The sequence below is a fragment of the Chelon labrosus genome, assembly GCF_963514085.1.
Source record: "Chelon labrosus genome assembly, chromosome: 7".
Lineage (NCBI taxonomy): Eukaryota > Metazoa > Chordata > Actinopteri > Mugiliformes > Mugilidae > Chelon > Chelon labrosus.
In genome coordinates, this window is record NC_140343.1 from 19,605,650 (window position 1) to 19,618,773 (window position 13,124).

The following is a 13,124-nucleotide window of genomic DNA, read 5'->3' on the forward strand; positions in this document are numbered from 1 at the left end:
CCTCCTTTTCTGAGCCCATTAATACTTTTCATACGGCCCCTGCGTTTTCCACATATAGCTGGCCTGAGCTGGCCACATGCATGCGCCTCGTTCTTTCAGATCAGCGACGGCACTGAAACACATATCAACATTTAAATAAAACAACCGTGCTCTCTTATCACTTTCAACAGCCTGTAGAGTGGAAGTGGTCCTGAGGTGCTGAGAGTAATACAAGTGGCGCAATATACCTACAAGAATGTGTGAGATATCATTCACATGAGTATTTTGCATGAGGAGGAGAACAACTGTTAGGGATTTTGCACAATGTACAGTATGAGAGCAAATACAGCATATAAGAGAACGTATATATATGAAATCTAACATAAAATCTGCACCTGCCTTTAAAAGTTTAAGATGAAAATGCCCTTTTAAAGGTCTGATCTACACATGAAGGATCTAAACTAACTGTGACATACACACAAATCCCCCCAGAAAACAGCTGGTTACTTGTGAGTTCATGGTTTTGCAAAGGCTTGGTATCAAATTCAACGGTTGTTGTTTTGTTTTTTTTTCCCTCTTTGATTCAGTATTAATGTTGAATCTTTACCTGCCAGTCAAGCCGTTTCCCTTCACGCTGGAATTAGACATTTTAAAAAGACAACGCAATGTTCAGGTTTGCTCAAAGGAGACAACGTTCAAGCACGAATTCGGTTATTAGTCAGCCACCACCAAGTCTCAAACACCAGAGGGAAAATGTTTTGTCATGCCGAGAGAGAGAGAAATCCCAGGAGACGAGCCCTAAACGATACAACACAGAGCATTGTGTTAAATGTAGTTCTGATGTACGCACTAGAAACTCTGAATGTCTGTCAGTGTTCTCTCTCCCCACTTTCACCTCATACTTCTGTGGGTTTTTTGTTTGGCTCGTGAAATGAACCGCCGCAGTACGCTCGACGGGAAAACATCTGACGCTGTCAAAGGCTTGATCCGTGCATCACTGTACATTGTGCTTCACACACAAGTTAGTGATCGAGCAGAACTGACATCAACGATTCAGGTTACAGACGCGCAAGATGCTTCAGCTCAGATAATAAAGCTGAGTCGATGTGGCTCCGTTTATTAATCAATGAAGCACATGTCATTATGTTTTTCAGTTGTAACTCGTGTTTTTGGAAGTGGTTAATAAATCCGTTGAAATGTTTGGTTGGCTAATGCTCCGTTTATCAGCTGGGCTGCCAAAAATGCCCAAAAGATTTAAACAAATTCAAATGACAAGGAAGAGTTTGAACTATAATATCACAGTTAACAATAAGAATGATATGGATTACAGAGTCCACTTTTAAACGTCTTTTATCCTTTGACTAAAAATTACATTTGACAGCCTGACATGTTCCTCCAGCTTATGTGCTTTATTGAGGTACAACAACTTGGGGAGTCTTTGCTCTGAGCATCCACTACTGCCACCTGCTGCTCACTGTTAGGTCAAACACCAGTTTCATGCTGCAGGGTTTTGCACTTCCTCGTATCAAATCAACTCATTCTAAACTATAGAAATGAAATGGAGACATGCTGAAAATGTCTTAATAAATGTCTTCAGATTCGAAGTAATCATTATATTAGTAGTATAAAAGCGGTGCCTGTAACAAGAGTACTGCCGTGCATTTGTTTCTCGAGCCAAACGAATCGTAATTTAAACATTGCATAACTTTTTAAGGCGGATGTGTCGACCGTTTGCTCCCCTTAAATTCAAAAATAAAACTGTATGAAACGTCTCTGGTCTTCTGTTTCTACTGATGCTGTGTCCGTTGTGCGCAAACAAACGAGCAGTGTATTTTTTTTAGAAATTTTAGAAAGACAACACGTGAAACTGTTTTATTGAGCATTTAAGATTTATAGGCAATTCAACCAACCTGTGTGACAAACAGAAGTATTTCACAGCCTGCCAAATACCAACAATGCAGCTTTAGCCTGTTCACTTAAAAAAATATTTCCTTTTTTTTTTTTTTTTTTTAATAGTGAGCTCTCCCACCCTTTGTTTCTACAGTACGTACGCCTAAAAGGACAGAAAATTAAGCTAAATAAATATACACAATTTTAAATAAAATATTTGACTTAGGGGTTATTGTGTTGAGGTGTCGCTGCAGCTACAACACAGCTCAAAGGAGTGACTACTTCTGTGTGTTCTGTGACGGATAAACGACGCGTTAGGGGGTTACGTCACTCATTCTGTACCTGACAGTCATGCTCACGTTGTGGTGCAATGGCTTTATGATTCGGGGCAGCAATGGTTGAGGCAGTAAGGTTCATATCCAGAACCGGCTTTAATCCCAAGTACAGGAAAAGTAAACCTGTGGCGGTGCATACTGGCCTTTCTTCAAATGGCATCTGGAACCGGTTTGAGGGAATTTGCCATCTTTGAAGAGGTGCACATGAGCTATGGATAAGGATCAAGATATTCCAACAAAGCTACAGCAACACCTGGGCACAGAGGTATTCTAGTGGTTCAGATCTGTCTCTTTAGAAGACAGAGAGAAACTAAGGGGGATATCTTTATGATGTCTTCTGCCTAAAATCTCAACTTGCATCAAAAACATACGAGTATAATATGTGCTGCTGGTTCTGTGTTTTCCCTCTTACGCAGGCTTCCTCCAGCTTATGAGTTCTTAAGCACTGTGGGAGACGGTGTCACCCATAGAGGAAGGTGGAACACCATCTTCCACTTGCTGTACGCATGAGGAACCTGGTGGCTCGGTCTACAAACAATATTTTGTCAACAGTCACCTGACAGCATTAGGGCTCAAGTTAAACATACAAAAAAAATAAAATAAAAAAAATCATCCATTAAACATTTAAAAACAAACAGGAAAAGGCAAACGGACGCCTAAATATGAGGAAAGTACTGGACGTCAGGTTCGGTTTCTGAGCCTTGGGACCTTTTAGAGACCGACAGAGGACAGCAGTCAGTAACGGTGCAGCCTTCGTTGTCTCATCTCGTGATGAGAATAAAGCTCTTACAGAGAGCAAGACAATCCTGTCCTCCTCTCCTAGCTCACATCTTTTCCACATGCTTCTGTAACTGTAAAGTGTTTCAGCGTCTCTTTCATCAGACCAAATAAAAACGCAGGCTTCCTCCAGCTTATGAGTTCTTATGCACCGTGGGAGACGGTGTCACCCATAGAGGAAGGTGGAACACCATCTTCCACTTGCTGTCCACATGAGGAACCTGGTGGCTCGGTCTACAAACAAAATCCTGTTCAAAAGTCCTTACTTCTGTACTTACTGTTAAAGATGAAATACATTTTGTAGTGATCTATAACGCCCTTGAGGCTTTGAGTTACACACTCAGGGGAAATGTTATTTAATGCTAACGTCTATGAGAGAGCCCACTGACTGACAGACTGCAGTGGAACTGAGGCGCTCTAGGAAAGATGGGCAGGACTGCAGCTCTGTGTTTAGCCTGTTACCCTTTTCTGTTGGACACATACCAAGTCAAAACTACAGTCTCTCTACGGAAACTTGAGCAGATTGTACACTTATTTACAGAGTGAACCTGAAAGTCTTTCGTCCAATTAAAATCCGGCTTCTGGCTTGATGAAGAGGGCAGAGAAGGCAAACGCCAGAAAAACAATCCCTCCAATGATTGTAACTATGGAAACAAAACAAGAAAATAAATTTTAACCAATCAGAGACATTGGATGTCTTTATTAAAGTTCAACTTAATTACTAAAACATGTTAAAGGTGTTACAGGGGCTCATTCATCAAAGGTTTTCTGAACAAAAGCTACATCTGAGGAACCCAGCCTTCTACCTGTGTTTCCAAACGGGAACCAGGGTGTAAATAAAGATCCAGAACCTGTGGCTCATTATTGTGTTCTGACCGCAAGAGCTGCCCCTGTAGGACCTATTTCAGGACTGTTTTTTGGGAGGGAAAGTCTGTGCGCAAACCTGAAAAGCTGCAGGGCAAGGTTCTTGTTGATTTGGCACAACTAATGTGGTTGAAGCTTTCACAATATCAGCAGGCCACTACACGAGTCTACAAACTGGAAAATTAGGGAGCTTTCCTGTAAAAGTTCACACCACGTTGCTCCTTCAGTGGAAACAGATCTAGTTTTATTCCTAAAAGTACCAGTTTCAGTGTAATACTTCCTAAAGGTTCGGAAACTCTTAGGACGTGGCTTTAACATAATGACCTTTGCTGGTCGAGGATGTTTTACACAGAACCGTTACACCCTCCCTTTAAAAAATATATAACAAATGCAGAAGCATGCTTTGCTTGTAGGTGCGACTGACAATAATCAATATGGAGCATCAGTTCCAATGGCTAGACTGAACCAAGTTCAGGTTTTATTTGGGGAAAAACAACCACCCTTATTTGCCATGTATATATGTACTCATACAAGGCATTTGGTCTCTGCATGTAAGCCATCCAAGTGAGTACACTCGGGAGCAGTGGGCAGCCATGCAGGTTGGTCAGGGACAAGTTTGAGGTATAGACTCAAGGTACTTCAACCGTAGACATAGGGGGATTTGAACCAGTGATCGGTCTGCTTCTCTAAACACTGCTCACAAATCCCCCTTTCTCATCCAGCTTAGCAGAGAAGGATATTCAGAGGGTATCTGAGGCAAATGGTCTTTTGTTACGTCCAGGAATCATTTTCTTAACAATGAGCTGGAGAAAATTTGAACCCTAAGAAGGTCACTGGATATTAGTTCTTGGAGAACTGAAGTTCCTGGAAGCTTTGGTGATAAAAGCACCTGAGGTACACAAGTTCTAGAAATATAAGTAGAGTAAGTGAATATAAAGACCGCCTCACCTGTCCTGACAGATATTTTCTGTGCAATCATTCTTCCTCCTATCACAGCCAGTCCTGTGCACAAACAGTGTCCGATTGTACCACCCACTGCAACTCCAAATGGATCCTGGAAAAAAACAGCAGCAAACAATGGTTTAATGAAAATGATGGCAGTTTTTATACTGTAAGCTATACTACATAGTATTAAAACACACACAGAGTAAAGAATTAATTTAAAACGAACCTCGCGGGCAGCTAGAATAATGGTGGTCAGCTGCGAGCGGTCCCCCCACTCTGCGAGGAAGGTGAGGGTGAGTGCTTGGATGAAGATGGGTGAAATGAAGCCATGCCACTTTTTCTGAGGCACAGTACTCCCTGATCCCGCCTCCACATCTGGAGCGCCATTGGCGAGTTTAGACCGCTGGAGCTACACAGAGAATAGACAAAGGGATTGTACACCACTGGACACACATTAAAATATGTAAATGTTACTATTCAGTCTGCAGTACAGATGCACCTCCATCACTGTTTATAATGGAGCCATTTGAGAAAAGATTCCCTCTGGCAAATTTATTGTCATCCATAACAACCATGGTTAAAAGAATTGTGGTTCCAAACATGAGCTTAAAAAGTTAATGTATTATTTTCTGAGTAGCTCAGTTTCAGATAAATGTTTAGGCAGATACTTGAAAGTAAATCTTTTCAATATCTTCTCCTAATAATACTAATATTAATAATAATAATTCCATTCCACATAATTTATTGATCCCACATGGGGATCTTTCTCTGCGTTTGACCCATTCATTCATTCACACAGTAATGTGTACACTCAGAGCACTGGGCTGGCACTTCTGTAACACTCTGAGAACAAGTGGGGGTTAGATGATACGCCACTATCCAAGCAGAAACAGTGTGACCGAGTCTTCCAGGTAATAAAGTAATGTGAGCCATTCACTGAGAAATACGTAGTTAAAGCCAGTAACAGTACACGCTTTTGTGTGGATGCGTATGTAAATGATGTATGTTTGATAATACATACTGACTTAAGATAAGATAATCCTTTGTTTATCCCACCGTGGGGGAAGTTGTAGTGTTGCAGCAGCATAACACAGCACCAGGAAAGAGGAACTATAACTGCACTGCCTAATGAACTATAACTGCCGAGCGCAGTTATCGCGCCATGGAGGGGGTGGGATTGGTTTTCCATCAGTAATGACAGCTTTGTTTTCATCATCCAATCACCCACCACCTCCACAGGCTCAAGAGGGCAGTCCAGAACACAACCAGTCTGTTCAGTCTTTTTTTGTCTGCCGCTGAGATGCTGCTGCTCCAGCTACTTATCTAGACATTAAAATTTAAAAGACGACTCACCTCTTCATCCTTCTTCTTGATCTCGGCCTGCACCTCCTCCAGCTCCTCCTGGCCTTCATCTGGACTCATCCTGAGCCCCTCTCTCAGCATGCGCACGCCAAAGATGGCAAACAGAGCAGTGGACACGTAGTATGTGTAGATTCTAGGGATGATGGTGGTGGCATAGCCAAACAGCACTGCAGGGAGAAAGGGTTGATGATTCATTATTACAAAACAGGTCAATCAGGAATAACTCTTGGAGCTGTTACAGTAAAGTGCAAATGGTGAACTTTCACAAACCAGAAAGGCAGGTCATGACTCCTAAAGCCAGCATAGCCCCTGCTAGCACGGTGAGACGGTTGTAACGCATGGCCATGATGGCTGCGATGAAGAATGTCTTGTCTCCCAACTCAGAGACGATGATGACAGAGAAAGATGCCACAAAGGCGTGAATGAAGCCCAGGTTCCCTTTATTGGAGACATCTTGAGCAACAACTGGGTCTGCTGGACGGGGGCTTGGTGCTTTCTCCTAATGAAGTCAACAAAGCAGCACACACAGTTGAGGTTAGCCAAGCCACACAGAGAAAAAAGTCAATACTGTAACCCTGCTCTAAAAATATCACTGAAAAAGTAAACAAAGCTGCTAGTGATATTCCGTCAGCCTGACAGTTTCATGCTTACACATATACGTCTGTCACCCGAACTAACAAATGAAACTTTTCTAACACCACAGTAAAAAAAGAAGAGTAACTTTGCCCCTTTCAGCTAACGCTAGACCCGGAACACAGGGCACTGTGAAGCAGTTAGCATGTGGTAGCTAGCTCACTAGCTGCAGCACCGGCGTCAAAGACCGTTCCCTGCCGACGAAGGTAAGACATTTAGTAATGAAATAAAAGCTCTAACCTCATGTGGAGCCTGCTCTTGGACCGGTTTGTGCTCCTCTTGAATAGCAGCAACTCCTGCCGACAGCAGCAACACGACGGCGAGCGGAAACAAAACGCACATCACATTTCTGTTAGCCCGTCCATGTCCTGCGCCGACCATTAGAGGCATTATTGCTTCCGAAACTTGGACCGAACACGACGTTCGCGAGGATTTATCTCCCTGGAATCACTTTATATCATTGGCAACCAGACTGGCTAACTTCATATTAGCTACCTGTACAATTTGAGGGACTCCTCGGTAATACACGTCACGATCAGCCTGACCAAGCAGCTCAGGGGGAAGTTGCGTGCAATCTGCCGCAATGAGGAACAATCCAGCCACCCGATTGGCTCGTTAAGCGAGTGACGTTAGGGTGCACGCTGACGTACGCAGTAGAAAGCCCGGTGATTGGACAGTCTCAGTGTCCGTAACTATTCCGTTCATATGTAGTCGAATATGAGTTCAAAGCTTTAAATACACAAGAAAAAAAAAAGTCTAGTTATCGCGATAATTTGTTTGTTTACAAGTTATAAACACAATTAACCCTTGTGCCCTCCTCAAATTTTACTACCCTCTGGACACCTTCGTGGCAAAAATGTACACGTACAAAGAAACTGCCATAAAATCCATATCCATCAATATTTTTTTTTTCTACCTTTTTGTATAAATCTTTTAAACAACTTCAGACCAAAATTTCAATAGTTTCCAGGATTTTAACCCTTCAAATGCCAATCTAATGATGCAAACTATTTCATTATTTTTTTTTTTTACAAAACAACCCCCACAAAAACTGAATTATTTTGCATGATGTAAACAGTAGGGACACTGGTGATAATTAGAGTCTTGGATATGTCAAAGATTAGCAATAAAATTGTGCCAGATACTCCCTCTGGACACCTGGGGCCCCCTGGTAGTCACATTACCTACTACATGCTATTTTCAGTAGGAAAATGGTTGAATCTGATCAAATACAGTAAAAATGTCAAATACCTGTCTTCTAAATGAAATGCTAACATTACAGACTGCATGGTTTTATACTGTAATAACAGTCAGGTAAAAAAATGTGGTTACAATGGAAGTGTTTGGGGCATTTTTCATTTCATTTCATAACATTCTCTGTCCAGCTGTACAACTCACCTTTCTGTGACAGATAACTCATTGTTATTAATGTTAATGGACACTACTGCACCTTACACCTTACCCTTTATATATAATTTATATTTATATTCTTCCATTTCTTGTACATTTGTTCATATTCTAATATGATAATTTGTACATTTTGGCTTATACTATTTCTATTTCATGTTACTAGATCTTATTCTACTTATTTTTTATTTCTATTTTATTTAATTTAATCTTTTCTTTTTATCTGAGGTTCTTAAGAGTGTGTTTTTTATGACAACTAAGCTACTGTAACCAAGCAATTTCCCTTGTGGATCAATAAAGTTTATCTAAGTCTAAGTCTAAGGTCAATTACATTGCGTTTAAGTGTGCTATATAAATAAACGTGACTTGACTTGACTTGACTAATTTTTGGCCACGAAGTTGTTCAGAGGGAGTATCTGGCACTACATAAAAATACTAATGCAATCACATCATTTATCGCTAATCTTTGACATATCCAAGACTGTAATCACCACCAAAACACAAGGTCTATTTTATGGAAACACGTTTTTGTTTTTGTTTTTTGGTGTGTGTGTGTGTGTGGGGGGGGGGGGGTGCTGGAGCCTATCCCAGCTGTCATAGGGCAAGAGGCAGATGGACAAAAAAACAAAAACGTCCATTTGTTTGTACATAACGTCATGATGAGTTGGCATGCTGTACAATGTAAAAAAAACAAAAAACAATTATTTTATTATTACATGAAAGTTCATTGTTTTTCAAAGTGTCAATGTAATGACTGTAGTGAATTCAGCTCACGTCTCACCAGACGAAACTAACATTCACACGTGGAAATCCTGTGTTGTCCTGTCCATCTGATCCAGTAAATCAAAGCTGAGAAAGAAGTGGGTTTTAGTCCTGTGCCTTCTTCTCCTCAGATACTTTTTTGGAATGTCACAGTTTCCATTTATGACCAAGAAATTCAGCAATATCACAGCATTCAGAGCACAAAAGGTATAAATGCTTTTCTATGTCTTGGGTACAACTTGTATTTGCTAATGTAAAGGTCATGACAAAGCTGTGCGGCCAGTGCCTGGTTGAAGAGCACGTAAACGACCACAAGCCACCAGGTCAAAGAAAGACCTCTGAAAACAAGGCTTAGTGAGACGTAGATCAGCAGCTCAGCAAAATAATGTGGGCAGGACACCACCTCGAACCAGCCTCCCTGTGGCACTTTGTAAGCAAGTGTCTCCACCGTTCCTGCAAGAGGTGACAAAAGACAACAGAAACATCAGTGACTTTCTAACTATGTTTACATAGCCATTAAATGTGTCTGTGCTTAATTAATGTTGGAGATCACAAAAAACATCTACAAAATCGAACACAGTACAATCATTCAATCATTTAATTAAATAAAACGAGCAGCAACAACTTCTTACCTGACTTTCCAATGCGGAGCCTGGCCAGCAGGACCATGGACTGATGCTGCAGCAGTGAAGCTGCAAGGAAAAGTACTAATCCTGCCACGTGATGCCAATCCAACTGAGCGATAAGGGTGCCAGTCCCTGAAAAGAATAGCACAAACATCAACTCCACACAGTGAATCCAGGGATTACTGGATGTAGAGAAGATTAACCTGAGTCTAACCTGTTCCCAAACGATCTGAGCAGAGCACTGTCAGCCCCAGGACAACATAGTACCCCAGACCGAACACATACTGGACCAGATGCATGGCCCCATCAGAGAAAACACTGACAAACAGGCACTCCAGCAGCCTCCTGAGGGAGTGGATGCAGAGCAGCAGCTGTACCAGGACCGTAGACAGCTGTGGGACTACAAGCCCACCTTGACTGCTGGTCCTTGATACACCTGTCAAGATATCTAATATCCCAGTCAGCCATGAAGGGTATGACTGATGCTGATATATGAAGTTAACGTATAAGACGAGAAGAAGACCATTCCAGCCAACAGAGATGGCATAGAAGTGCCAGAACCACCTGATAGAAAAGAGGCACAGGTAATGAAATAAATATTAATTAAATATATTAGCTGATAGTAGACATAAATTATAAAAGTTCCCTCATTTTCAGTCACCTCTTTGGGACGTCAAACACTCGCATCCAGTCGTCCCGTTTCAGGCTCTGTTTTGTTTTTCCGTAGCGAACAAGATCCTGAAATAACACGTGAACACGACATGATTCAAATCTTCTCGGCACATTCAGCGAGATTTTGTGAATACAAAAAGCAACCAGGAAGCATAAAGCCAGAAAAGCCCACACTATGTCAATGACGCTCAAGCCCACTGAGCTCCAAATCATCTTTGAGCTCTGCGGGTCGTGGACATTGTTTTGTGCAACGCGGAATAGTGACCGTCGGAAAATGCGTTCGCAAAGGTTCCGGATAAAACGTGACAGCAGGAAACGCCGAATAGTTATTTCACTGTCACAATTATAAGCCGGGCTGTTAAGTATGTAAACGATCCAAGGGAGGTGTCCACGAAAAGAGCTTTGGACCTGGCATTACTGACTTAGTTAACGTTTTATAAAAGTGGTACAGCAGGTGGCAGCATTTCAATCTCTCCTCACAAACCAAGCACACATGAAAGACATCCACGTGTGATTTATTTTCTCTGGATAATGTAATTTCTTTTAAAACCAAGAGCGACAGAAAAAACAAATAATGTGTTTTTGTTACGCTTCAATGGCTGGTTACTTTAGTTAAGGTATTAATGCACCAGGCGATGTTAGATGAATACGGACTGGAACTAATTTTCAACTTTTCACCCTCAGTTTATCGATTGGTCAATAAAATGTATAATATTTCAATCTTAATATTTTATTTATGTATTCATCTTTTATAACCCATTGAAAAACAACAAATACTGTCACCTGAGAGGCTGGACCCATTGATTATTTTGCATTTACTTTCTTAAAATCATGCACACTTGTTGGTTGACTTTTAACTGAATATTCAAGCAATAGTATTCAAAAATTTCCTTCAATCTTTGATTTGAGCACATATGGTGCATCAGAAAAATATACTCAGTAAACATACTTACACAGAATGACATCAGCAGTTTTGTTTTCATATACATATGACATCATTGAATTATTGGTACTGATGAATTAAGTACATTTTTAATACTTTAGGTGGTTGAAGTTGTACATCAAGGAAGCTCCCTGGATTCAGACTTCATTACTCCGTCTCATCTGGTCTTAGGACAACATTACTAAACTCAGCTGACCTAGGTTGAATGTTGAACTGACCTAGGTTCTTTTTACTCGCAGTCACTTTCTACAGTGCTATAATTTGTCAAAGGAAACGTAAGTGTGTTTGTGTGAAAGCCTTGGTAAGGCCTTTGAGGCTTTGGATTCCAGGATGCCTCTTAGAGGAGCATGGTATCCTGTCTGAGGAAGTGTGGACTGTTTCCTGCCTCCCCCTTCCCCGTCGTCAGTGTCCTCCTCTGTGCCAAGAACTGGACCCTCACCAGGCCCCCCAAAGACTGCAGAAACGTTTCCCCCAATCATAAAACTTCTGTTCCTGTTTTATTTGATTGTTTTGTAGTGTTTTGGACACTCCAAATCATTGTGTACAGATTCACACAATGTACAATATTTGCTCATGCCTGCGTATTATCTGGTAAACCCATGCAGGTACTGAAGTTAGCACTCCACGATCTAGAGATCCACACACGACTTTAAAAAAGTGCTGGAGAAAAGTTCAAACTCTGCTGAAAAGTGTGACTTTGATTTCAAATGTCCTGTTGGTTTTCTATATTGCACTACACTAAACTTTTTGAAACACATGTCTTCCAAACAGGGCCATTTCTAGCTTAGTGGAGGCCCTAAGCAAGATGCTGTTTGGGGGCCCTTAGTTTGTCAAACTACGATGAAGAGATTCCTAACCCTTAGATGGATTCAAGGAGTTTTATTGTCATTACACACATGTTGGTACATGAGGTGGAACGAAATTAGTCGCCCTGGTCCCGGTGCAAGCCAAAGCAGAAACAATAAAAGTAAGAGTATAAAAATAGAATAAAATTAGTGTCAAATATCTGAAAGACTGACACTGACAGAGCAGATGACGACAATACATATATGGATTGTTGTTTTCCTTATAGTTTTTTATCAGTTTAACTTGCCTGTGTGACTCAACTTAAGATGCTCATGAAGTGTAATAGATTGTGGCATCTTTTATTCTATTTTTATACTCTTACTTTTACTGTTTCTGCTTTGGCTTGCACCGAGACCAGGATAACTAATTTCATTCCAACTCATGTACCAACATGTGTGTAATGACAATAAAACTCCTTGAATCCATCTAAGGATTAGGAATCTCTTCATCGTAGTTTGACAAACTAGGGGCCCCCAAACAGCATCTTGCTTAGGGCCCCCACGAAGCTAGAAACGGCCCTGGCTACAGGCTTAGAGTCTTGTTTCAGCTGAGTAGTTTTCTCCGAGATGCCGTTTATAGTGTGTCCTCTTTTCTGCGTCAGTCACGACAGTGAAACTCACGGCATTCTACTGTTCCCTCTCTCGCCCCTTGCTCTCTTTCTTTTCCTCTCCCTCTCAGTGTACAAATGCTTTGTGGCCATTCTTTCTGTATTGAATTGTGGGACATTGACCTTTGAAGTTCCTCTTATGATCTCAGAACATAAACATAAACCATAAAACTTTGCCAAGACAATTGACAGATTTTTGCTTGCCAGGGCTTTTCAATAGGAATTGTTCTGAGATGTGGTTTTAACATCACTCTTATGGGCACCCTTCTTGCTGAAATTCTTTATAGCTCGAACGATTATCATACACATATGATATGTCTTATAAAGTGTTTTGTTCTACACAACAAAGCTTGCTTTCACATTCTTTCCACCTCCTGTGATTCACTCCAAAGCTTTAAAAATCATCTTTTATGTTTCTCTTTGTCTCTGAGTGGGCCAGAGTTCAAAGCAATCACTGAATTTTGAATGTGGAAAAC

General features: G+C 41.1%; 2 protein-coding genes across 2 annotated transcripts; both read right to left on the reverse strand.

Annotated features, from left to right (window-relative positions):
• Positions 1-1,831: 1,831 nt before the first annotated feature.
• On the reverse strand, positions 1,832-7,382 carry tmem165 (transmembrane protein 165). The gene is made up of 6 exons (XM_084547729.1): positions 7,026-7,382; positions 6,423-6,651; positions 6,144-6,319; positions 5,017-5,199; positions 4,794-4,899; positions 1,832-3,625 (listed from the first exon to the last, which is right to left on the reverse strand). Exons 1-6 carry the CDS (start codon positions 7,173-7,175, stop codon positions 3,549-3,551), a joined length of 921 nt encoding a protein of 306 aa, XP_084403855.1. The 5' UTR covers positions 7,176-7,382; the 3' UTR covers positions 1,832-3,548.
• Positions 7,383-8,835: 1,453 nt separating this feature from the next.
• Positions 8,836-10,874, reverse strand: srd5a3 (steroid 5 alpha-reductase 3). The gene is made up of 4 exons (XM_084548066.1): positions 10,242-10,874; positions 9,795-10,144; positions 9,587-9,712; positions 8,836-9,407 (listed from the first exon to the last, which is right to left on the reverse strand). Exons 1-4 carry the CDS (start codon positions 10,463-10,465, stop codon positions 9,148-9,150), a joined length of 960 nt encoding a protein of 319 aa, XP_084404192.1. The 5' UTR covers positions 10,466-10,874; the 3' UTR covers positions 8,836-9,147.
• Between the last annotated feature and the right edge of the window lie 2,250 nt (positions 10,875-13,124).